The 24,249-nt window shown below is 48.8% G+C and overlaps 1 protein-coding gene across 1 annotated transcript; it reads left to right on the top strand.

The window, feature by feature from the left end:
* Window positions 1-1,423: 1,423 nt before the first annotated feature.
* On the top strand, window positions 1,424-23,995 carry MFSD10 (major facilitator superfamily domain containing 10). Its single transcript, XM_060246145.1, has 12 exons — window positions 1,424-1,602; window positions 3,402-3,498; window positions 6,371-6,474; window positions 7,238-7,396; window positions 10,144-10,332; window positions 11,663-11,771; window positions 14,942-15,044; window positions 18,156-18,264; window positions 19,117-19,207; window positions 21,932-21,979; window positions 22,596-22,685; window positions 23,819-23,995. The coding sequence occupies exons 1-12, from the start codon at window positions 1,426-1,428 to the stop codon at window positions 23,923-23,925; spliced, it is 1,383 nt and encodes a 460-aa protein (XP_060102128.1). The 5' UTR covers window positions 1,424-1,425; the 3' UTR covers window positions 23,926-23,995.
* The last annotated feature ends 254 nt before the right edge of the window (window positions 23,996-24,249 follow it).

Genomic DNA, 24,249 nt, shown 5'->3' with positions numbered 1-24,249 from the left:
CTCAGCCTTGCAAATTAAGGGCTGTAGCTTTCTTGATTGAGTCATAGAATCATAGAGTTGGAAGGACCTCCAGAGTCATCCAGTCCAACCCCCTGCACAATGCAGGAAACTCACAAGTCCCTCCCCCTGCCCTCCCTCTCCTGATCTGCCTAACTTAAGTTCACAGGATCAGTATTGTCGTGAGATGGCCATCTAGCAAATGTTTAAAAACCTCAAATGGAGAGCGCACCACTTCCCAAGGAAGCCTGTACCGTTGAGGAACTGCTCTAATTGTTAGAAAGTTCTTCCTAATGTTTAGCCAAAACCTCTTCTGATTTAATTTCAGGTTCTGGCCCAACTTTCTGGCAACAGAAAACAACTCCACACCATCCTCTATAGGACAGCCCTTCAAGTACTTGAAGGTGGTGATCATATCACCTCTCAGCTGCCTCCTCTCCAGGCTAAACAGGCCCTGCTCCTTCCACATTTCCTCATAGGACTGGTCTCCAGACCCCTCACCATCTTTGTTGTCCTCCTCTGGACCCGTTCCAGCTTGTCTAGATCCTTCTTAAGTTGTGGTGCTCAAAACTGAACACAATACTCCAGGTGAGGTCTAACCAGAGCAGAGTAAAACAATACCATACTTTGCACAATCTGGACACTGTGCTTCTGTTGATAGAGCCCAAAATCACATTTGCCTTTTTAGCTACCACATTAACACTGCTGACTCATGTTCAGTGTATGGTCCATGTGTCAGATATTGAAGAACACTGTTATGATATTATATTGAATGTAATGTGTAACCCGCCTCTTGACATAACTAACTCCATTTTGAATGTTAATTACTAACCATGAAGCAAAGACCTTGCATATCAAATGGCTTTAGAACTGTTACTAACTCCCGCTGGGAATTCCTCTGCATAGTACTAACAAAAGCAACAGTCCTTTGAAGATAGCATGCCTCAAGGAGAACCAGCAGGACTCCTCCGTGGGAAGAGGAGCCACAAGTGATAAGATGTAGGGAAAGTGTTACTTGTAGCCTAGAAGTGTGAGAAGACTTTATTGTTTAGAATTGCTTTGATGTAAGGGTTTAAAACCATGTGTCCACAGACAGAATGTATCAGTTCCAATAACTGCCTATACAGAACTTTGAGATATCAAATAAACACCCTAACTTTTGCAACAAATGGAGGCTTGTTTACTTTGAATTCCAATGTCTGACACCATGTTCAGTGTACTGCTAAGGCAAACATCCCCCATCTCTCGGGTGAACATTTGCCCTAATATCCCATTGCTCTTGACCATCACTTCCCTAAAAATAGAAATGGAGCCATAAGTATGAATACTTTATTAATATGCGGTGGCAGCATAGGACTTGGGAGGAGTATGCGTGAGTCAGAACATCCCTCTCTTTCCCTCTGCAGTGCAGAACCCCCATCTGGGAAGATGTCGGTGGGAGCTGGCCAGGAAAGCGGGAGGCCCCTCAAAGGGCCTTTGAGAGCCGAAGACACCTCCACTCGAGTGATCACCACCGTCTTCATTGCACTCCTCATTGACCTTTTGGGCTTCACACTCATCTTGCCGCTCCTGCCTTCCATCCTCGATCACTACAGCAAGAACGATGTGAGTGAAAGCCAGGCGGCAGTGGCTGGAAAGCTCCCTCGTGGGCTGGAACTGGGCACATCTTGAACCCCAGTCTGTGGCCTGGCAGAACCATGACCTGCAGTTGCACCCACCTCCCTGAAAATGTCTTGCCACATCCCTCATGTGAGGCAGCACCAAAAATTTCTGAGGTGGTGGTTGTTAGAATGCCAACTCTCAGCTGTTCTCTGAGCTGAGAGGTTTATTTAGGATATGTTCTCCCAAGCACACACACACACACCCAGGAGTTATTTTGTAGAAAAAGAGTTGCAAGAGCACATTAGCACTACTAATTTGCATAGCTCATTTGCATATGCCACACACACACACCGCCATCTCCGGAAGGTGTACTCAATTATATCAGCTCAACATCTACCTTAAAATGCTTCTTGAATTAGAATTGTCACAATAAAACCTCACTCCCATCATACTTTTAAAATTACTTTCTCCTATGTGGCCACAGTGGCAGGATGAAAATTTCCATCTATCTGCTTTATATGTTTTGGTTATTTTCCCATTTTTTTGTGTGCAGAAAGTTTGTCAGATCTTAGAGTTCAGCAAAATTCTCCCAGGGGGTTTGAACATATATGAAGCTGCCTTATACTGAATCAGACCCTTGGTCCATCAAAGTCAGTATTGTCTTCTCAGACTGGCAGCGGTTCTCCGGGGTCTCAAGCTGAGGTTTTTCACACCAATTTGCCTGGACCCTTTTTTGGAGATGCCAGGGATTGAACCTGGGACCTTCTGCTTACCAAGCAGATGCTCTACCACTGAGCTACCATCCCTCCCATGAACAATGAAGCCCAGAAGCAAGTATTTGGGTGGGTGGGAGGTAAGAAAGAAAGAGCACAATAAAATTCAGAGGTTCTGGAGTGCTGCTCCTGTGAGCTCCTGCCCAAAATGAGGCCTGCAGACCCCACAACATGTCCTGATCGCATCCCAGTAGCTCACAATTGAAGGGCAAGCCCCTGAGGTGCAAGAGATTTCCCAAGGGGTGGGTGTCTCAGGCAGCTCCTTCTCAGCCCGGGAATAGCTGAGGGGTGGTGTTCTGCTGACCCTCCCCCCAGCAGTTGCAGCCATCACATCACAGGGCAGAGCTCAGAGGACTTTGCTGCCGTCAGGGACTGTTCCCGGTCTGGGACTGAGCAGGAGGAATTCTTCATTTGCAGAGAACATGCAGTTGCTGAAGTTCGTTTCTGCCCTGTGATCGTTGGTTCTCTGCCCATGAAGAGTGCAAAGGAGAGCATCCTCCCCTTCCTGCTGCCATCAGCTGCTTTCTGCCCTGGAAGTGCTCTCAAGTCACAACTGACTGATGATGGCGACCCCTGGTAGGGCTTTCAAGGCAAGAGACATACAGAGGCGGTTGGCCATGGCCTGACCCTGGGATTCCTCAGGGGTCTCCCTTCCCTCCGAATACTAGAGGTCTGAGGAGATTGGGCTACTCAGGTCAGCCCACTGGAATACCAGGTGAAAAAGAGCAGCCTCTGATTCCAGCCTTGGGAGAGGCCTTTTGTGTCCCCAGCCCTGTGGTGCGGAGGAGAGTCCATCCATTTGGGCATCCTCTTCCCTCAGAAGCAAGAGCTTGGGAGAAAGGAGGGCACTCTGGTCCATCGAAGTGCAGGAAAGGCAAGACAGGCTTTTTTCCTTTGGGGAAGGAAGAAGAAGGCAGCAGGAAACACACCGGTGAGAATGTCGAGGGGTTGTTACTTATTCTTCTCACAACTGCCATCCTTTTGCCCCATGAATGCCCCCTATCTATGCGCCATGCCTTTCTTCTACAGGATGGATTGTACATGACCTTGCAGCACGGGGTGGACAGGTTTGCCGCAATGGTTGGTGTGCCTCCGGAAAGGAAGTACAACAGTGTCTTGTTCGGAGGTAGGAATTACATTTCCGTATTGGACTTTCAAAAGAAGCAGTTTATCTAATTCATAATTTTGGGGGACCACTAAACTATATCAATTGGGCACTAACTCCAATTTAGCCATCCCAAGAGTACCTTGAAAGCACCTTCTGATGCCTTCCCATGGATCACAATGCCAAAGTTCTAACACTTGTAGGGTGACTGGATGCTCTGAAAGTGTCTTGTTTGTGCATCAGGTCTTGAGCCAGGTAAATAGAGAGGTGTGTCATTACATTCCCATTAGTCCCTTTGAGATGTGGAACCTGAATTTAGATGGAACTCAGAATGTTCATCATCCCCCTTCTGAGGCAACATGGCCCCCAAGCCCCTTTCTACACAAAAGGCTTTTTGTAATTGGGAGGCGCCCAGATGGGAACTTGTATCAGATGCCTCTTTAACTCATTAAAGGCCACATGGCCTTAGTGGGGCCCTTTGTTTGCACAGATCTGCCAGAGAGGCTGCCATAACATGACAAATCTTCTGTGGAAATTCATTAAGGCTAGGAATGACTGTACATCCCTCTTTCTAAGAAGAAGAATTGCAGATTTATACCCCACCCTCCTCTCTGAATCAGAGACTCAGAGTGGCTTACAATCTCCTTTATCTTCCCCCACAACAGACACCCTGTGAGGTGAATGGGGCTGAGAGAGCTCTTACAGCTGCTGCCCTTTCAAGGACAACTCCTATGAGAGCTATGGCTAACTCAAGGCCATTCCAGCAGGTGCAAATGGAGAAGTGGGGAATCAAACCTGGTTCTCCCATATAAGAGTCCACGCACTTAACCACTACACCAAACTGGCTCTCACTGGTGGCCTAGGCCACTCCATGACTCTGGCCACCTTAGCCTCCTAGGGCCTTATGTTATTTGACTCAACCACATGCCCTAAATACATGACATGATTACACCCAAATTGACACTTGCACTTCTTCACATGCAGCCAGCTGGGTGACCTTGGGTTCTCAAGAGCAGTTCTCAGGCAGAGCTCTCTCAGCCCCACCTGCCTCACAGTGTGTCTGTTGTGGGGAGAGGAAGGGGAAGGAGACTGTAAGGTGCTCTGAGACTCTGGCTGGAGGGTGGGGTATAAATCCAATCTCCTCTGCTGCCTCCTCCTCCTTTTCCCAAGAGGCCTCCAATAATTGCAGGGTCCCAGTAGCCCTTCTTCCAAAGATTAACTCAGGAGGAGAATGCCATCCCAGCCTGGCCCCAGGGACATCTCTGATGGCCAACATCAGATAAGGGAGGGCTCCATCCCAGCCTCCTGGGTGCCTTTTGCACACACCTCTCCCCCACCCATTGGCACTCTGGTGATGAGCCACAACAGGCCTCCCCCTCCCCGACTCCCAGTTCTCGGGCTCCTCTGCCACACACATTACTGGGCGGGGGGGGGGGGATGTGCCTCCCTTTTCCTTTGGCACCAGCTTTGGGAAGTCACGCCGGAGGTGCCCCTGCTCATGGCGGTGATAACCTCCCGTCTTGGGAGTGGAAGTTGCTCCTGGTTTGTTTTCAGGGACTCTGCCTGACAGGGCAACCAGCAAAGCTTACTCGATTGTTTGCTTCCGCTCTTTTGGGCCACAGCCCTTCCTTCCTGTCTGCTTCTCTTGCTTTAGTCCTTTCGGTCATTTTGGGTGGGATGGTGAGTTGGTCAGCAAATAATGCCATGTCATTCAAGGAGACAGGATTGCAAGCTTGGACCAAAGCTGCGATGTCATAGGGCCAAGCTTGAAAGAAGTGCTCCTGAATCAAAAGGTCACACATCTGGCCACATGTAGTAGCCTGAGCAGCTCCCAGCCACAAGTCAGGAGCTGCAGTAGATGTGACATAAACACAGCATAAGTCTCTTTAAGCTTGAAAAGGTAGCCTTAATGGATCCTCTGCTAGGCAAACGCTGCCTGACCAGCCTGTTGAAGTGCTGAGAGTCTCTTGTGCCTGCTGGCAGTTTGCCCATCCAGTCACTCAAGTCCCCACCCATCTGGGCATGCAGGACCCCCAAACTTTCCTGCTGTGGCCCCTCCCAATCCAAACGTGCACATCCAAAGAACAAGAAATATAACAGGGGATCCATGCCATCTTGAAATACTGGTAATTTACTTTTTCTCCCACTCCCTGCTGTGATTGTGCAAAAGCAGATTCATCTGCTGTGTCTGTAAATCCATCAAGACTTTGACTAGGACTTGCAGGTCTCCAGGCCGGTTTCTTCCTGCCACACCATTGCAGGCTGGATCTCTCGTGGTCTCCTGGCCGCTGTCTTTTGGAGCCCCAGGACGGTCATGTTGGCTTCTGCCCTTTGCTGTTTACAAGCTTGACATTGACCTCGGAACACTTGGAGGCTAAAGAATTTTGACCATTCTTACTGGCTGATGACTCTTCCTTGCACTCCCCCTACTCCTCATCCTCTCATCCACTGGAGGTGTCATTCTTTCCACATTCTTTCACTGTGACTTGACATCCTAGTTCTTCCTCCTCATGCTACAGATGTTTGCAGGCCCGGGCTTTTTTCCTCCAGGCATCTCCATGCTTTCTGGTGCCTGCTTGTAGGTCTGTTTCTTGATCCAAGGTCGTCTCCACCTCAGCAAAGACTGTTTGAGGCACTTCTGCTGCTGCCACACCATCTGGCCTACATCATCCATCCGGCTTTGCCTCACAGTTTTATTATGTAGTCCTACATCATAAAAGGTAAAGACGCTTGCAGTGCCTATAATCATACACATTTTTTGCATATTCACTGTGTGTGTTGGGTTTTCGCAACCTCTTGGAGGTGTGTGCCTGCCAAGTGTCATATAATTGGATGTAGTTATGTGTCAAGGGTGAGCCATGCTGCACTCAGTCTCATTCTCCATCTTTTCCAGGTCTGATTGGCTCCATGTTCTCCATCCTCCAGTTCTTGGCCTCTCCCCTCACAGGGGCTGCATCGGATTGCTTCGGGAGGAGGCCAGTCCTGCTCTTGACTGTGGTATGTCTGTTTGGGGATGACTCAATGTAGTGAATAACTGGCAGCACCAGAGAGCATCTGGTTGTCGTCCGCTTCTGTTTCCCCTGAGTTTCTGTTGGTTTATTTGTTTATTACTTTGGTTTTCTATCCCGCCCTCTCCACTAGTGGACACAGGGTGGCTAACAGTCAATTTAAAACACAATTTAAGGTTACAATTTAAAACAATAAAATAACAATTAAAATGCATTCCATGGTGCTACTCAAAACTTCAGTATAGGCAGGATCATAATTTTCTTCTGACAGTGATCCTGTGGTGATCATAATTCCTCTTGGGTGATGTCGCTCAGCAGTGTCGGGTGGCAGTCCTCTCCCATTTAGGTATTAAAGACCTGTCAAAATAATTCAGTTTTACAGGCCCTGCAGAATTGGGAGAGATCCTACAGGGCCCTTATGGCCTCTGGGAGAGCATTCAGTTCAGTTCAGTCATTACAGTCATTGACCAGAACATTTTAGTCATCTAGAACAACCTTAAAAGTACCTTATGGGGAGGGAGTTCCACATTGTTGGTGCTGCCATTGAAAAGGCCCTAACCCGTGTAGAACATAGTCTGGCTTCCTTTGGTCTTCTGTGTTTGTAGCTGGTATTTACATTTCAGTTTTTCCCATCAATCCTCTCTGAAGCCATAACATTTGCAGGAAGCTGGAAGGTGATGAGAAGGAAAAGAATATATAGGTGACCACACATTTATGCCTTAGATGAAGGTCCCCCGCCTCTCTTTCCGCAGGTGGGCCTGATAGCCTCCTATTCCTTGTGGGCTGTTTCTAGGAGCTTTGAGCTCTTCCTCTTCTCCAGAGTCATTGGTGGAATCAGCAAAGGGAACGTCAGCCTCTCCACAGCCATCATTGCTGATCTGGGCTGTCCGCGAGCACGAAGCAAGGGCATGGTGAGTGCTGGCTGGGGTGTGGGGGTGTGCTTTCTCTGCTGTTTTGTCTTGGATCAACCACATCTTCAGAGTTCCCCACCAGAAAAAGCATACAAAACATGCATGAGTTGGCCATGAAGAGAGCTGTTCCACCAATTAACCTGGAGGGAAGAGTTTGGTGCCAGCAGCCTGTCCCCCTGCATCATCAGGACCTCCTGATGGCACCTGGGGGTTTTTTGGCCACTGTGTGACACAGAGTGTTGGACTGGATGGGCCATTGGCCTGATCCAACAGGGCTTCTCTTATGTTCTTATGTGACACAGTGTTGGACTGGATGGGCCATTGGCCTGATCCAACAGGGCTTCTCTTATGTTCTTATGTGACACAGTGTTGGACTGGATGGGCCATTGGCCTGATCCAACAGGGCTTCTCTTGTGTTCTTATTTCCTCCAGTGCCAGCTTGCCTTCTTGGCTTTCTCTGCTTTAGATTGGCCACTTGTCACCCTTCCTTCCCCTCTCCTTCCTCAAGAGACTTGTGGTCTAGCAACAGTTGTGCAATGGCCAGGTAGCAAATCACAAAACACTTTTTCTTGGGAGGGATCATGTTTTAATTTCTGCATAACTGATCTTGGCAGGCCAGAGATAGTTGTGTTTCTCAGGAGCTTTAACATTTTACCATCAGTATTTAGCTGCTTTGCAGGGAACCCTGAGCAGAGTCCGTTGAAGTCAGTCCTCTTAGAGGGGAGTAACTCTGCTTAGAAGGGCACTGCTGATATTTTAAAGAGACTTGCTTAGGAACTTTGATGTCACAGTGTTTTCCCCAAAGGCAGCAAGCAGAGCCTGTTCCATTTTATTCTGGTATTTCTTATTCAGGTATTAAAACATGTCTGCCCTTTAACAGCTTGCTCACTAGGCTTAGCTGTATTTAAAAGCAGCATAAATGTGAGACTCTCTCTTGTTTTAGAAGCTATTTTCTGGCCACCACAAGCTTTACAGCTGCAGTCATGGGGTTTTTTTCTGGCATTCAAAAACCTCAGAAGAGCCCTGCTGGATCAGACCAGTGGTCTGCTTAATTCAGCTTTCTGTCTCCCACAGGGGCCAACCAGTTGCCCTGGGCAGCCAAGGCCTTCCCTTGATTCTGTGTCTCTGAGTTCTGGATTCAAAGGTTTTCTGCCTCCAAATGTGGAGGTTCCCTTTACTCGCCATGCCTAGTAGCCACTGGTAGACTTCTCCTCCATTAATCTGATTCCTTCTCGTAACCATCTGTGTTCATGGATTCCACTGTATGTAACATTCACTTCTTGTTGCCATCACAGATTTGTTATTGTTTTAAATTTTTCTACCCTGCATCTCAGCCATGCCCTTGGACTCACTGGTACACAGTACAAGAGCTGCATGTAAAACACAACACAGAAGTACAGTTGCGTTCCCCACCCCCACAGGATCTGTCTTGGGACTGCTGCTACTTTGCTTGTTCCTAAGTGGTGGGGAGCTGGCTGTGAGCAGTGAGGCAGCAAAACCAGCTGTTGGCACCAAGAGGTTTGGGGTGGTGAAAACAGAAGGGGGTTGTTGGCAGGAGCCCCCAGCTGTGTGTGTGGGGGGGGGTTTGCTGAAAGCCTTGGCCATAATTTTTTAAAAGGCAAAATCCACACTATTTATTTACTTATTTACTCTCTCCTGATTAGGACTTGAGGCAGATAACAACATAAAGTACATCTGATAAAACTGAACAAAGATCTAAAAAATAAACTTTAAAAATATCAAAGGCTGCCTGCAGTTGTGGCCAGGAAGAGTCGCCCTCTCTTGGCTTTTCATAAATGACACAAACTGAGCTATTCAAGAGGGCTGATCTGCTCAGAACAAAGGGGAGCTCTGCACAAAATGGTCCACAAAGTTATTAGTGACTGGTCTGTAGCACCATGTATAGTTTGCTGAAACTAAGATCCTACTGTGTAATTTTGCAGTATTTAATGTGTCATGTTAATTTTCTTTGCTTCAGTTTTGTTTTTTAAATTTGAACATATGAAGCTGCCTTATACTGAATCAGACCCTCGGTCCATCAAAGTCAGTATTGTCTACTCAGACTGGCAGCAGCTCTCCAGGGTCTCCAGCTGAGGGTTTTCACACCTATTTGCCTGGACCCTTTTGAGCTGAAGATGCTGGGGATTGAACCTGGGACCTTCTGCTTCCCAAGCAGATGCTCTACCACTGAGCCACCATCCCTCCCCTAATCAATATTGTCTGCTCAGACTGGAAGTGCCTCTCCAGGGTCTCAAGTGGAGGTTTTTCACGCCTACTTGCCTGGACAATTTTTAGTTGGAGATGCCAGGGATTGAACCTGGGACCTTCTGCTTACCAAGCAGATGCTCTACCACTGAGCCATCGTCCCTCCCATATTTCTGTTTGGTTTTGCAACCCAAATCCTGTTTCAATGTTTACTGAAGGTCCCATCCTGTGAATTAGATTGGCTCACTCCATGTTGTCCGCCTTAGAGGAGGGAGAACTATAAATGACAAAAATAAAAAGTCAGCTGCTGCAGAAGCGAGTGAGAGCAGAAACTTCCTCTCTGAATAGCCACTGTTGGAATCAGAATGCTGCCGGACTAGATGGTCTGATCCAACAGGGTGCTTCTGTTCAGCATGCCATTTTACAAGACTTCCCGTCAGCTCCCAGCAGCATATGCTTCCAAACCAGATATTAACTTTTACTAATAAAAATAAATGTGGAGTCCTGCCTGATCTGTGTCAGCATTCACTGTGTTCTGACAGGCAATGATTGGCGTGGCCTTCTCCTTGGGCTTCACCCTGGGCCCCCTGCTGGGAGCATCCCTGGCCCTGGAGACGGAGAAGGGAGAACTCTTCTATCTTTGGGCAGCTCTCTTCGCTGTCATGTTTGCAGTTGCTGACCTGGCTTTCATTTTCTTCTTGCTACCAGAGACGCTCCCCAAAGAAAAACGGGTAAGGAGTTCTGGAAACAGATTGTGGCCATGCTGATTTCATGACAGAAGGAATGGAAAGCCTGCATTTTAGGAGAGGTTAAGATGAGGCCTCTCTGTCTGCCTGACACCCTCCGTGGGCATCTCCCAGAGAAGAGGGCGTCTCCTGAAGAGCCCTTGGAAATGACCAGGAGTGCAGATATGGGGGGGGGGCAGGTGGCAAGAGGACCAAGTGGTGCTTTTCCTGGTATTCCCCATGGCTTTTTTGTAACAGGAACTCCTTCGCATATTAGGCCACACCCTCCTGATGTAGCCAGTCCTCCAAGAGCTTACAGTAGGCCCTGCTTTAAGAGCCCTGTCAGCTCTTGGGGGATTGGCTACATCAGGGGCGTGTGGCCTAATATGCAAAGGAGCTCCTAATACAAAAAAAGCCTTGGTGCTCCCCATTCATTGGCGGGGGGGGACTGCTGTTGGAAGAAAGTAGTTTGGGTGGCAGATCTTTCTTCACCTTCCTGCAGCAGTCCTCTGCAACCAGGACCCTGTGCACAAAAAGCCTTTGGACATGGGGACGTGCAGGAGCGGGCGGAATCGGGTGCAGTCACTCACCCCCATGCTCTCATCATGCCAATGAAAAGCTTGGCAGACGATGTGTGGCAGAGCACCAGTTCTGTCTTGGTAAAAGACAAGGGCAGGAGGATGCTGTCCAATTCCTCCTTGTGCCTAGTGTGGTTCCTTATTGTCTCACACCCCCCAGCATTGAGAGGGCACATAAGAGGCTGCTGTGGGAGAAACAGATCCATCCCCACAAGCCTGATCTGCTCATGCATGTTTGGCTTTCATCTCTATTCAATTGGACACTGCTGAGAGCTGCTGTTTCTTATTTCTTTGTTTCATACCTTGCCTTTTTCCCCAGTAAGGACCTCAAGTGCCTTATGCCAGTCTTCTCTTTTCCATTTTATCCTTAGCACAACCCTGTGAGGTAGGTGAGGCTGAGAGAATGTGATTGGCCCAAGGCAGAGGGGGGATTTGAACCTCAGTTTCCCAGGTGCCTCTGCCAGGCTGGCTCTCTCTGGCTGCGAGCAGAACAGCCCTGTAGATGCTCTTTGAGAGGCACAGAACCCCATGTCAGGATTGACCGACTGTCCACATGGACTGATCAGTCAGCGGAAAGAGAGCCCCGAGTTTTCAGGGAGAAGTCTTCTTTTAGAGTACATATAGATTTGTTTAAAATATATGCAGGACCTTCCCTTGGAGCCATTTTGCGGTCTGTGTTGAGGATCAGGGATTTCCTGGCCAGGGCCTCTTTTCTGTGCCGAGATCCCTTTGACCAAAAGATGTCTTTCTCTTCTTAGGTGTCCTCTGTGACTTCTGGTTTTCAGTCAGTCACCGGCCTCCTCAGTCCATGGGCTTTGTTCCAGTTCTCTGCAGTAAGCCACAGAATGGATCCCCCATCAAAAAAGAGCAAGTCTTCCAATGTTTTGTTATGGGGCAGTTTGAACATTTCCCCCCTTGGGAGCTGACCTTGCCCAAGCCTTTTCCTGGAGATGTTTGTTTTGCTGCATGGCTGCTGCCATTTGTTGGTCACCACAAGAAGCAAATTGGTTCGTGTTGCACATTGATCTATGGCCTGTAGCCCAAAGGGAGATACTTTGCATGTGCAAAAGATAGGCCACTTGATGGAGCTTCTGCCTTGGCCAACAACTGTCATGTGAAGTGTTCAGGGCTGACCTGCGGCTAGACTTTCAAACTGGCTTCTGTTTGCAGCAGGCCTCGCCCTGCATAGGCTTCCAGCTAAAAGAAATGCGTTTCGTCTCCCATCTTTTTTTCAACCTCACATGGCAACCTAAAGGGCATTTTCTTTCTCGCTCAAAAACTCCAAAAGGGGGCACCCCACCCTCTTTGGAGCCAACACATGTGTGGGGTTCTGCCCAATGTGCCCCTTCACTCAATTCCCTTTTTGCCACCAAGAGGATAGGAAACTTTCTAGTGCACGCCATTGGTTTTCATCCTCATTGTGGATGAAAGAGGACTCCTTGTGTCCATCGGGAGATGACTTGTTTGCACTCCTCCGGGAATCTCTTCAGTGGGGGCTCTCCTTGTTTGTTGTGCTTGTGGCCCCTCAGCATGGCAGCCAAGGCAAACAGCTCCACTGTGCAGGGCCTGCGGAATTGTGCGAGGTCCCTTGGGGCCCTGCTCTCTAGAGGAAGCGCAATATCTTGGCAACCTCCCTCGGCATTCTCACATTGTGTTGCCATCCTTCTTTAAGAGGATGGAGTGGACAGCCTCCTGACCTGAATGCCCACTTCACACAACTTCCATTCTGGTCTCTGTACCAAAAGCCTGAAGAATAGGCCTTCATTGCATCTTGTTATCGTTCCGAGAGCGCCTCTGAGCTGCCACCTGACAGTACCGTGGGTGACTCAACCCCGTATCTCCTAGCAAAGACATCTATCTCTATAGCAAACAAATGCTAAGAATGTCAAAACTCTTTGCCGTTGATGTTTCCCCTTCAGATAAATGTCTGAAGGACAGAATTTTGAGTCGTCTCTATTTCGACACTCAGGGATAGTTGCGTTTCTGATCTTGGGAGGTCTTTCTGATCACAGAAACCAGCCTCCATTACAGGCCACACCTTCTGAAAATTTATAGAGTAAAGCAGAATTCCTATGAGATTCTGTCCACACACCACCATCTTTGTTAGTCATGGAAGACATGCAGGCATCCCCAGCTGACAGGCAAAGCCACTTTGGGAAGGAAGTTTTGTGCTTCCTCTGCTCTCAGTCTTTGAGTAGCAAATTATGAAGTGATTATGTGAGGCTTTTCCTCTGGGAGAGTCTTTCCCAGTACATGGACAAGTTGCCTGATGAAGCCAAATCCCTGGCTAAACTTATCCAGCCAGCTCTCGAAACAGGAGATTAACGCAAGCAGACATGCTGCTGATGTAACCGCCGGTTCAGTAGCCTCTGCAATAATCTTGTGGAAGTGCTCATGGCTACGCGACACTTCTCTCCTTCTGAAGACTCACTGTAAAGTTGAGGACCTCCCCTTTGAGAGATCAGCTCTTTTTTGCAGTCCACAGATGAGTTCCTCTCCAGCAGGGGGTGCAGCAGGCAGCTCCCCCTATAGAAGTTGCAGAGTCCCCATCCCGGTCTCCCCCTTTAACTCTAGCTGTGCTGTGCTTTGCCTTGCAGCACCAGTCTATGCCAGCCTGAAGAGTGCACGACTTATCATCTCCTCAATCAGCAGGGCAGAATGGCCTGCCCCAGTGCATCACTGCGCCTGTGCCAGGTTGGCATGGTAGGAGCATGTGGCTGGTGCCATGTGATGCCATGACAAGGGGGGGGGGCATTCTGAGCTGGCTAGTCAGATGCTGATGAGGACCACAGTTCCTAGTACATGTGTCCGATGCAAGCATCTGCCACTCCTCCACTGTGCAAAATCCCCCTGGAAGTTGGAGATCTCCTGAGATCTCCCTTCCCTGGTTTTTGTTAGGATGTCAATTAAATTAGTGTTAATTAAATCAAAGAAGCAGATGTGTCCAAGGCTCTGTTTGAGTGACAGACTCACCCCACCTCCTCTAGTGAGTAGCTCGCCAATAGTTCCAGTGTGGGTTGCTGGAGAAGGCAGAAGAGGAAAATAGAGTTGCCCTTACCTGGAACTGTTGTTCATCGATGTCTTCTGTGCAGATGCACGTTCCGTCCCTCCTGCCGTGCTATGAACTGTCACGGGGCCTGTTGTGCCAGGGAAGGGAGGTCATGGCAGCTTAGCGGGAACTGAGGGAAGGGGTGCCTGCCGACAAAGCACGTGACGCATTGGGAGGGAATCCCACTCCATACGTTGGCTCAAAAAAAAGAAGGCGGGGCACTCCCTCTGGAGGTTTGGAGCCAAAAAGGAAATGTCCTGCAGCCGATCTGCATAAGTGTAGTCCCAGTGTGGGTTTGCACAGAAGACAACAGTTACAGGCAAGTGCTGTCCCCGCCCCCCCCCCCCTCGTAGTCAGTGTGATTCTGTGGCTGCCGAAAGTCCTGGTATGCTTCACTCCCGCTGCTGTGTAGAGAGATTAACCAGCATTTAAGGGCTCATAGCTTCCTTGATGGAATCGTGCAGGGAGAGCTTATAACTCTCAAGGGGTTTTTGTGTGTGATTTGAACATTTGTAGCCTACTCAAGGTGGCTTACAGTGCATGTGAAATGACAGACACAACTCCTGAATGCCATTCAAGGCAGGAGGGATCAGTTTCCATGGCCGCATTTCTTTGAAGCCTCATTCTTGTGTAGCAAATTCCCTGAAGGTCAGAGCTGAAAGTGGGAACTGTTGCCAAGGAAGCACAACTACCCCCCCTTCCCTCCCAAGCACAAAGTGTCTCCCCCGCTTCACTTGCCAGTCTTGCACCACTGATCCCCATCCCAGACAGCATTTGCATCCAGGGCTGGATTTGCAAGCCCTGGTTAAGAGGAAACACAACTAGTACTGGTTTAACTCTGATGAGTACTGGTTTGGGGTTAACGCTAAACAACTTGAGAAGACTGAGGAGGGAACAGAGGCAAACAGTCAGTCTCGAGAGGGGAAGGGGGGGCAGCCTTCTTTTGTAAATGTTATGACAGGATCTGAATGTTGCATTATTTTAACAGATCTCAGGATCTTAGGGCTGGTGTATTTCCTTTATCTCTTCTTGTTCTCTGGTCTGGAATACACTCTGAGTTTTCTCGTCCATCAGCACTTCCAGTTCAGCAGGTAATTCACATCATTATTTCAGACATATGAACATATGAAGCTGCCTTCTACTGAATCAGACCCTTGGTCCAGCAAAGTCAGTATTGTCTTCTCAGACTGGCAGCGGCTCTCCAGGGTCTCAAGCTGAGGGTTTTCACACCTATTTGCCTGGACCCTTTTGAGCTGAAGATGCTGGGGATTGAACCTGGGACCTTCTGCTTCCCAAGCAGATGCTCTACCACTGAGCCACCGTCTCTCCCCTGTGACTGTGTGAAGAGTATTGGTGTTTTAGGGCTCTGAGGAACCTGCCTTTCTGCCACAGCCAGGCAGGGGGGCAAAATCCCTCAGCTGAGGGTTCACCCACTGCCTCCTGAGTGGGATTTTTCTGCACCTGTCCCAGCTGGGAAGGAGTCCGGTGGGCTCAGGGCTCTGATCTGCCACAGCCAGGCAGGGGGGCAAATGGCCGGTGGGTTCCTTGCCTGAGGAGTCCCTTTCCGAGGCCACTGACTCCCGTCCCCTAGAGTACTGGTCATGGAAGGCTGCCATCTGGCCCAACCTGTGCTGTGTGGCCAGGAAACCTCTGTCCTGCCCCCCCCCACACCAGTGTCCAGAGTGAGCAGGTGTTCCCTCAGCCCCCCCCCCCCCCAGCCTTGGTGGATGAATTGTCCTTCGTCAAGGTCAGCTTCCCCTGCTGGGCTACCCTGCTCTGGATCTTGGGGAGTAAAGGACCTTCATCCTTCATGGTTTGGGTTTCCAGGGGTGTCTGAGCACCACCCGCCTCCCGCTGCAGCCAAGCTTGGGAGTCTTCAGCTAGGTGTTGGTTTCCTCACCTGAGGAACCATCCCCCCACCCCTGGGATATTTTACCTCCTGTCCTGCTACAGCCAAGCAGGGGGTCTCATTTAAGTGTCAGTCTCCTCACCTGAGGAACTATACCACACCAAGTCCCCTCCTAACAAGCTGTCTGGGGGACTCAGAGTTATCTGGGACAAGGCCAGAGACGTGTTCCTCGTTGGAGCCCTGGGCGGTATCTTATCTGTCCCCAAGACTATTTCAGTCCTCTCAAGAAAATATCTGTTCCCCAAGCATCAGTGCTTCCAGCCTCCCACCCACCCTGTCTTTCTAACAATCAGGGCTTTTTTTGAGCAGGAACGCACAGGAGCACAGTTCCGGCTGGCTTAGTGTCGGGGTATGTGGCTTAATATGCAAATGAATCCCTGCTGGGCCTTTTCTACAAAAAAAGCCCTGCTAACCATCATCCACCCCACTGGGGAAATGGATTCTGGATGTGGCAGGCTACTCTCAACTGAGAAGGCCTCCCCCTTGCCTGAGGTGGCTTGCCCAAGGTGTTCCTCTTTTCAACCCCCTGGGGAGATGGATGGTGGCTGTGGCTGCTCTCACCTGGGCTGTGTATCTAGGTGAGCTGGCATCTTACATCATGCTCAAGGGTAGCTCTGCCACTCTCTGGGGAGAGGCATTCGGGTGTTGCCGGCTGCTCTTTCTTGGGGCGACATTTTGGACAACTGGGAAGGCAGGTGGGGGCCATTCTGGGGAGGCCTTGCGGGGGGGGGGCTGTCGTGATCCTGCAGCTGTAATTTCCCCAGAGAGCACTTTCCTGGGGGCACCTACTTGGGGGGTGGCTGTAACTTTCCCCCTCAAATCCAATCCTCACCACATTTGGAAGGCAGCTAGAGAAGGGTCTGTTGGAGACACCCTGTGAATTTGGTGTCTCTAGTCCACCGGGGGGGGGGGGGCATTCTATCATGCCACTAACTCACGAACAACAAACAGGTTTATTAAAAACAGAAAATATTGTGAAATTCACGAATCCCCATTTCCCCAGTTCATGACCATCCCCAGACAAGATATCTTAGCACTGAAAAGTTTTTTTTGTTCTTGAGCAAGCTATGTCATGGAGCTGGGGTGCTACCAGGTGGGCTCTCTCTTATTTAACTGGGGGAAATTAGCTTAATTGGAGACACAGTGAGGGGATAACTGGGAATCTCCACCTAAGTATACTAGGATCTTTCCTTTAGAGCAGCGGTAGCCAACGGCAGCTCTCCAGATGTTTTTTGCCTACAACTCCTATCCGCCCCAGCCATTGGCCATGCTGTCTGGGGCTGTAGGCAAAAAAACCCTACTGTTAGCCACCCCTGCTTTAGAGAACTCTCAAATAAACCGGGCAGATGTTCAACCAGTAAGGCTTTTTATTAAAAGAGAAAATAAAAGAGCAAAACATACAAACAAGTTTAAAACATTCAAGCTACCTGAGAGGAAATAAAAGGAGGAAAGAAGCAAAGGTGGGTAGGTTTTTTTTTGGGGGGGGGGTAGTATTTACCAATCTTTCAGAGGTCCATGGAGAAGGAGAGACGTGAAAATTGCCAGCAGTTCATGGACAGGAGGAGAAGAGAGCACACAGAGTGGGGGGCAGAACACACAGAGAGAGACTGCTGCTCGGTGTGCTTTATGTAGGAAGATTGTTTCCTGGGTCTGTGCTGAGTGACTGCCCCAAAAAGAAAGATTTGGGGGAGCCTTTGATGGTTCTTCCTGAGTTGCACTCTAGCTGTACATTTTGCTTGATGATCTTTTTATTACGGGATAGGATAAAATAAGAGTTCAGCAGCACCTTTAAGACCAACAAAGTTTTATTCAAGGTATAAGCTTTCATGTGTTACACACACATTTCTTCCGATACAATGAAATGGGAGAAAAGCATTCAGATTTATAGATAGAGTTGAAAAAGTTAATTAGCATATAACAGGATGTGAACATTTTGAGACAAAGCCGAGTGCGCAGGGCCAACAGCTGCATGGATCCAATTAAGGGAAAACAACATTCGACTCAATAAATATGTCAAAATGTCTAAGAAAATCTTTTCTAGCTGTGGGAAAATTAACTATAAGGTATAGGGATTGTCACCTTCACACTTGAGGGGAGGCAGGTGGGCATCATAAAGTTAACTTTCTGAAGGGCCAGCAGTGTGAGGTAACTGCAGTTGCGCACAATGCCTCTTTCAGGCCACTTTCAGCTTCCTTAAAAAACTGTTCTCTAGTTGCCATGGAATTAACAATTTGTCTTCCTTCCCTCCCACTTCTTCTTCCTCTTTTTCTTGATGTGTGTGGGCCTTTCATAGCATGCAACAAGGGAAGATGTTTTTCTTCATTGGAATTACAATGGCCTTGATCCAGGGTGGCTACACTCGCCAAATCAAGCCAGGAAAAGAACTCAAGACTGTAAAAAGGGTCAGTGTCTTTCTTTTTGTTGTAATTTAGTTATTCTAGTTATGCACAGTTCCCCCCGCCCAACACTGACCAATCCTGGACTTGCTCAGCTTCAGTGAAGTTGCCGAGAGGAGTCAGCCGGGCTCCTTTGGGCAGCTCTTAGGCCCAGTTTAAAGAGATCCCTCCACATTCCTGCATTCCTCTTCCCTCTTATCATTACAGGAATGTTAACCATTTTCTGATTTATTTGCACTTCTAGATGCCCCTCCCCTCTTACCTTTACAAAAACCTTAAACCATTTCCAAAACAATTTTTGTCATGTAACCCTTAACGTATCCCACTGGTGTCTTTGCTTCCATATACAAGAGATTGCAAAAGATGGAGTTTGTATAGATGGCTTCATATTCATACTGCCATCAGTAATACAGTGATGGGTTCCCTGTATTTTTTCCCTTGTGACTCTGAGGAAGGATCGGACTTTGTTTGCCAGGGCACTGACCCGAACTCATTTTGTATAGAAGAGGCTGTTCCTAGTAGGGAAGCCAGTTCCACCATCAAATTGTTGCTCCCAAGAAAACATTCCCAGCTTGAAGCAAATGCATGCTGCATGTTTGCTGTGTTCATATGATCCTGGCCAATCTTCTTTTGGTCAACTGATTTTGAAATTGCTGCTGTTGTTGAAGTATTCAGCTTTTTTAACATAGCAGAAGTTCAGCTGTAACAGCAATCTGGAATGCAGATGTCAGTGGTTCCCGTAAATCCACTGCTGTGAAGTATGTATCCTCTCTTGCAGTCCCAGGACCCAGCCCTTTGATGCTCGAGACAGAGGCTGTTACTGCACACCTCAGACTTTTCACAAACTCTCTCTTGCAGGCAATTTTGTTGTCAATTCCTGCTTTCCTTTTAATCGGCTGGAGTGGAGGCATGATCCACTTGAGTGCAGGATTGCTGCTCTACTCCTTTGGTGAGTTCCTCAAATGAATCATTTTGGGCTCTGCATTATTTGTTCAGAGATTCCTCGAGGTTATTAATCCATGTCTTCAAGTTGCTGCTGTTTCTTCTGCAGTCTTGAGTGAAGTGTTGGCTTGAGGACTGTTCTGATGCTGACAGCACTCCTGTGAGTTGCCATGGGGACATTTGGAAAGGTCACTTTCTCTCAGTTGAGACAGGATTTTTCCAGTCTCTTTCAGGCTTCCAAGAGCTAGAGAGAATTTGTGGACTACATTAAACAGCCTACTTGGTTTCCTGCACAGAATATAAATGTGACTTGTTCAGGAAAGCTGTGACTGCTGTGGAGGAAGCAGTGGGCTGAGGGCAGCTGCCCAGTCAGGAGGGGCACCAGGTTGGCAGAAACAGCAGTTGGGGCACACAGGTGGGGTCAACCTTCAGCGCAAATGGGAAGGGCCCCAAATGACGGGATGCTCCATTCTCCAGGCACCCCCACTGAGCAGGAGGGCTGGCTCTGACCATGCATCGAGAACTGCTCCACATCCCCCTCCCCACAAAAAGTGGCAAGTTCTTGAACATACTAAGAATCTTTCCTTGGGAAGCTTTGGGATATGCAGAGAACAAATATTGTTATAAAAATCAGAATGAAACATCTCACTTTTGCCTGGGAGCGAGGAACATTTTTGGTCTGAAGGACTCACAAATTGAACGTTGGGCCACAACCATGTGCCTGCATTTTGTCCTTTTGTGTGTGCGTGAACATGGTTCCCCTCTGTCTCCACTGGGGCTGAGTGCTCACCAGGTGGGAGGCACTGGATAGCCCCTTGTCTAAAGCCTAGTCTTGGCCTGGTGCTGTTGCCCCACATGCTCAGGATCTGTGGAACTCCTCACAAGAAGGGAGGCCTCGCTCTAAGTTGCTGGAGCTCCCTGCATGTCTGAACAAGGGCAGGAAAAGTTCTCCATTTCCTCCCGTGGCTTTTAAGCGCTGGCTGTTTGTTGCAGCAGTTTGTTAGAATTTTAGTTTAGATATTTAACCTTAAATGTTTAGCAGATCTCACTGCTAAAGAAAATATGATAAAAATGTGCTATTGTTGGCATCTAACCCCTCATGAATTAGCTAAGATTAAGCAAGGGGATTGCTGGATCTGTGGAGTTGCTGATGCAAACTTTATACTTACGTGGTGAAGCCAAAGAATAGTGGGAAATGATTTCTAGAGCTGTTTCTCAGGAAAATGTAAAGAGTTATGTCTTCCTCTAAGTGGTTCTTCTGGAATTATTTAGACTTTGTTCTCAAAGAGACTCAGTAAGTTTTAACTGCTATAACCTCTGCAAGGTTAGTCTTTGCTAGACAGGAACATCAAATAAAGAGTGGCTGGAGAAACTGAAGAAATGGGTACAGTTGAGTCAACTAACCTGTATGTTGCAGGGTAAAAGCAGGGCTTTTTTTGAGCAGGAACACACAGGAATACAGTTCCGGCTGACTTGGCATCAGAGGTGTGTGGCCTAATATGCAAATAAATATGTAAAAGTGTGGCCTAATATGCAAATGAATCCCTGCTGGGCTTTTCTACAAAAAAGCCCTGTGTGAAACAATGGTGATGTCAGGGGTGTGTGGCCTAATATGCAAATGAGTTCCTACTGGGCTTTTTCTAACAAAGAAAATCCTGGGTAAAAGGTTAGATGAGCTTGAGAAATGGAATCTTATTCTGACTAGGATGGTGAACTGACTTTAATAATGGCTCTACAACTTGTTTACAGAAGGGAAGAGGGCTGATGCAGGGGTCAAAGAGGATCGAGGAAACCTCGGTTTGAATCCCCACTCAGGCCTGGGGGGTGACCTTGGGGGCCAGCCACACACCCTCAGCCTCACCCACTCACGGGATAAAATATGTGTGTGGGGGGGAGTAGAACGAGCTCAGTCACTTTAGGCCCCCACTGGGGGAAAAGGCTGGATATAGATAATGAATAAAAATAAAAATTGTATCCAATTTTCTTTTTACTGAACATTTTCTTTAAAAATAATTTTAATTTAGATGACTTTGTTGTGCAGCAGTGTCTAGGGGCTGAGGGAGCAGAGAGCCCTTCTTATATAGAGAGACTTGTAAAAGGGGGGGGGGATCTCCCCATCAGCACTGGAAGAGGGGCCTGTTCCAAGGCTAGACCTCTCCCACCCCCCAAGAGAAGAACGGGTTGTCTGCCTGAGACCTGGGCAGGAGGACTAGAGGAAGAGTGGGTGGTAGAAGCCCTGCTTTCTGACAGAGCTCTCTGTCCACAGGCTACCTCTGTGCATCAGGACCGGGAGCATGGCTCAGGTCTTGAACCAGCTGATTGCCTGGTCCTTGCTGGAATGAAAAGCTCAGTCCTGGTCTCCTTCACTAGGAGGCAAGTGTCTCTCACAGGCTGTGCTCCTTTCTGGCACGCTTGTTCTTTTAGGGCTGGGTGCTGTTTGCACCACTGCAAATGTAATAGTTCCCCATCCTCTTACTGGACTCTGTGTATACATGCCTTGCCTTGTTTCTTGCAGAGCTAGGGTCCAGGGTGTGTGAAAGAGGCTGTCTTTATGCTGCTAGGGTGTGCACGACTGTACGCCTGTTTGTGCCACTTGGTCTGAGAGGGGCCACTGCTGAATTTCTGCCCACTTGTGGGAGTTTGTTTTTTTATTGGCTGCCCAGTCTGTCAGATGATGCCCTCAGACCCCCTTTGTAGTCTAATCTGTGCTTCACTTGCTTCCTGCTTCCAGCTGCCGCCGCCGTGGTCCCTTGTTTGTCCACAGTTGTCTCAGGCTATGGTAAGTGGCTCTTTGGAATCCTGGGAGGACAGAGAGTGGGTCTGAAAGGAAACTTGCTAAGCTGCTTTCCAACTTTTCCTTTAAGTGAAAAAGGAAGCTTCGGCCCCAAACCTGAAATCCACCTGGACCTTTCTGCCCTTTATATAACTCGGAGGGAGGCAGCAGATGCAGTTCATGGCTGTTAAAGTTGTTCTGGCATGGTTGTTTCTACTTTATTACTCAAGGGTGTTGCTGGTGGCTGCAAATATTGGGGGTTTAAACCAAGAAATAGTCTCTTAATTGGCTTGTAGAAATTGGGGCTGCCTGTTCATATCTCCTTCGGGCAACATGCTGAGCTGAGAGCGAAAGGGAAGATGGAGCCTTCTCTGTGGCGCTGCCTTCCTGAAGCAGAAGGGCAGAAGTAGCAAGTGGCTTCATTCTTTTCCTTGGAGTGTTTTCTGTGGCTTTATTCTTCCTGGGAGTGGAGGAGGCCCGCCTCCATCTCACCTTCAGCCCACAGAAAAATGGCTGGGAAAGCCTCATAGATGTGAAGAACTGCACAGTCACTGTGGAGCTGAGGGTGCAAAGTGGCCTGGAGAGAAAGTGGCACCCGGCTCTTCTTTCTTTCCCTCCGCAGGGCCTGCAAGCCAAAAAGGAGCCGTGATGGGCATCTTAAGGAGCCTGGGGGCCCTCGCCAGAGCCATGGGGCCCATCCTGTCCGCTGCAGGTAAAGGGGCCTCCTTGGGGGGGACCTCTATCACAAAGGGCAGAGCCTCCCTCAGGTTAAAAGGAGGACAGATCTTGCTGGGAAGGGGGAACAGACAGATGTGGACCAGTGAAACCTACATGTGCTTGAAACATGGGGAATGCCCCATCACAGTAGAATTGGTCTGTTTTACATACCTGTGCCAGGAAAGGCTGTGGGCAGGAGCTCAGAAGAGGCTGTGCCCCCCATTTCCTCCCCTTCTGCCCTACCATACGTAGTCAGTAGAGGCAGTCCTCGCCCATAGGCAAAAGGAGCAGCTGTCAATTGCTCATAGCCTCTCCGTGCTGCTTTCTCCAAGCACAGACAAAAGCTGGCTCCTTCCTGCCACTGGTTGTGCCCCCTCCTTCTGGGGTCAGGCAGCCAGCTTGGTGACAGCCACTCATGCCCACCCAGTCCAGGTAGTTGGCTTCTGTTGCACAGAGCAAGAGACGTTCATGGCTGCTGCAGGGGGCAGGGGCGGTGGTATAGCTGGAGCTCCTCAGGGACTGGCAGCAGTGATTCCTTTTCCCAGGGCATCATGGATCCCTCTGTGGGCTCATTCACATGTACATGTAAAGCATTCTGTGAAGCTCACATGGGAATGACCTCTGTTGAAAAATTGCACTTCAGATGATTGTGGAATTAAACCTCCGATCGTGCTGGCTCATGTTGCAGACAGGCAGCTTCAGAACACTGAACCCCAGCTAACTCACCTGAGCTCCGTACAGCCTAGGGTGATAACATGAAAAACAACCACCCTGTAAGGATCCTTCTGTAGAGCTGGGTCTGCCCTCTGAGCCTTGTGCCATTTAAATTACCCAGTCCTGGGAACCCGTCTGACCCAGCCTGTGTTCTCTGTAGAAGGAGTGTGGTTGGGCCACTTTGATCAGGCCTCTCTATGCAGGCAATAATGGGGAAGGCTGTTGGAACTGCTGAACAAGCATGTGAAAGTTTCTTTTCCTTAAGGACTCTTGGGTTAAATGTTGCCTGGCCGGATAAGGAAGGGACACCTCTTGTTCCAAGCAAACTGCACATTCTCAGGACAGCCACTTGGGGTGAGTTCTCACCCTTTGTACTTGCGTATAATATTCTTAGAAGCTGTTCTTCCTTTCCAGTCTACTGGCTGGTGGGAGCCGAAGTCTGTTTCACTGCCTGTGCCTTTTTGTTCTTGATCCCCTTCGTCCTGCTTGGAGGCATCCAGGAGCAAGCAAAAGAAGAATAAGCAGCCCTGCCGTTTCCCCAGGAATGCAGCTATGGCTGGCCAAGAAAGCCGTTTATGGGGCCTCGTCTGGGGTTACAAGCTAATTCCAGCCTCCGCTGCTGCTCAGTATCCTGCAAAGGCTTTGCGTGGATGGGACAGTTCTGTGCAGACACTGGAGAGTTCAGTGTGACTGATGCAATTTCAGCTGTGCTGAATGGAAGAGAAATCTCAGTGGCTATCTTTGAAATCTTTGAGCAGAAACCTCAGTGGCTATCTTTGACATAAAAGTCATCATGGAGCCCTCTATGGGCTGATTCACATGCACGTGTAAAGCATTCCGGATGC

The sequence above is a fragment of the Heteronotia binoei genome, chromosome 9 (genome assembly GCF_032191835.1).
Source record: "Heteronotia binoei isolate CCM8104 ecotype False Entrance Well chromosome 9, APGP_CSIRO_Hbin_v1, whole genome shotgun sequence".
Taxonomy (NCBI): Eukaryota; Metazoa; Chordata; class Lepidosauria; order Squamata; family Gekkonidae; genus Heteronotia; species Heteronotia binoei.
Note: the sequence above shows the minus strand (reverse complement) of the source record. Positions and strands in the feature narration are given on the sequence as shown.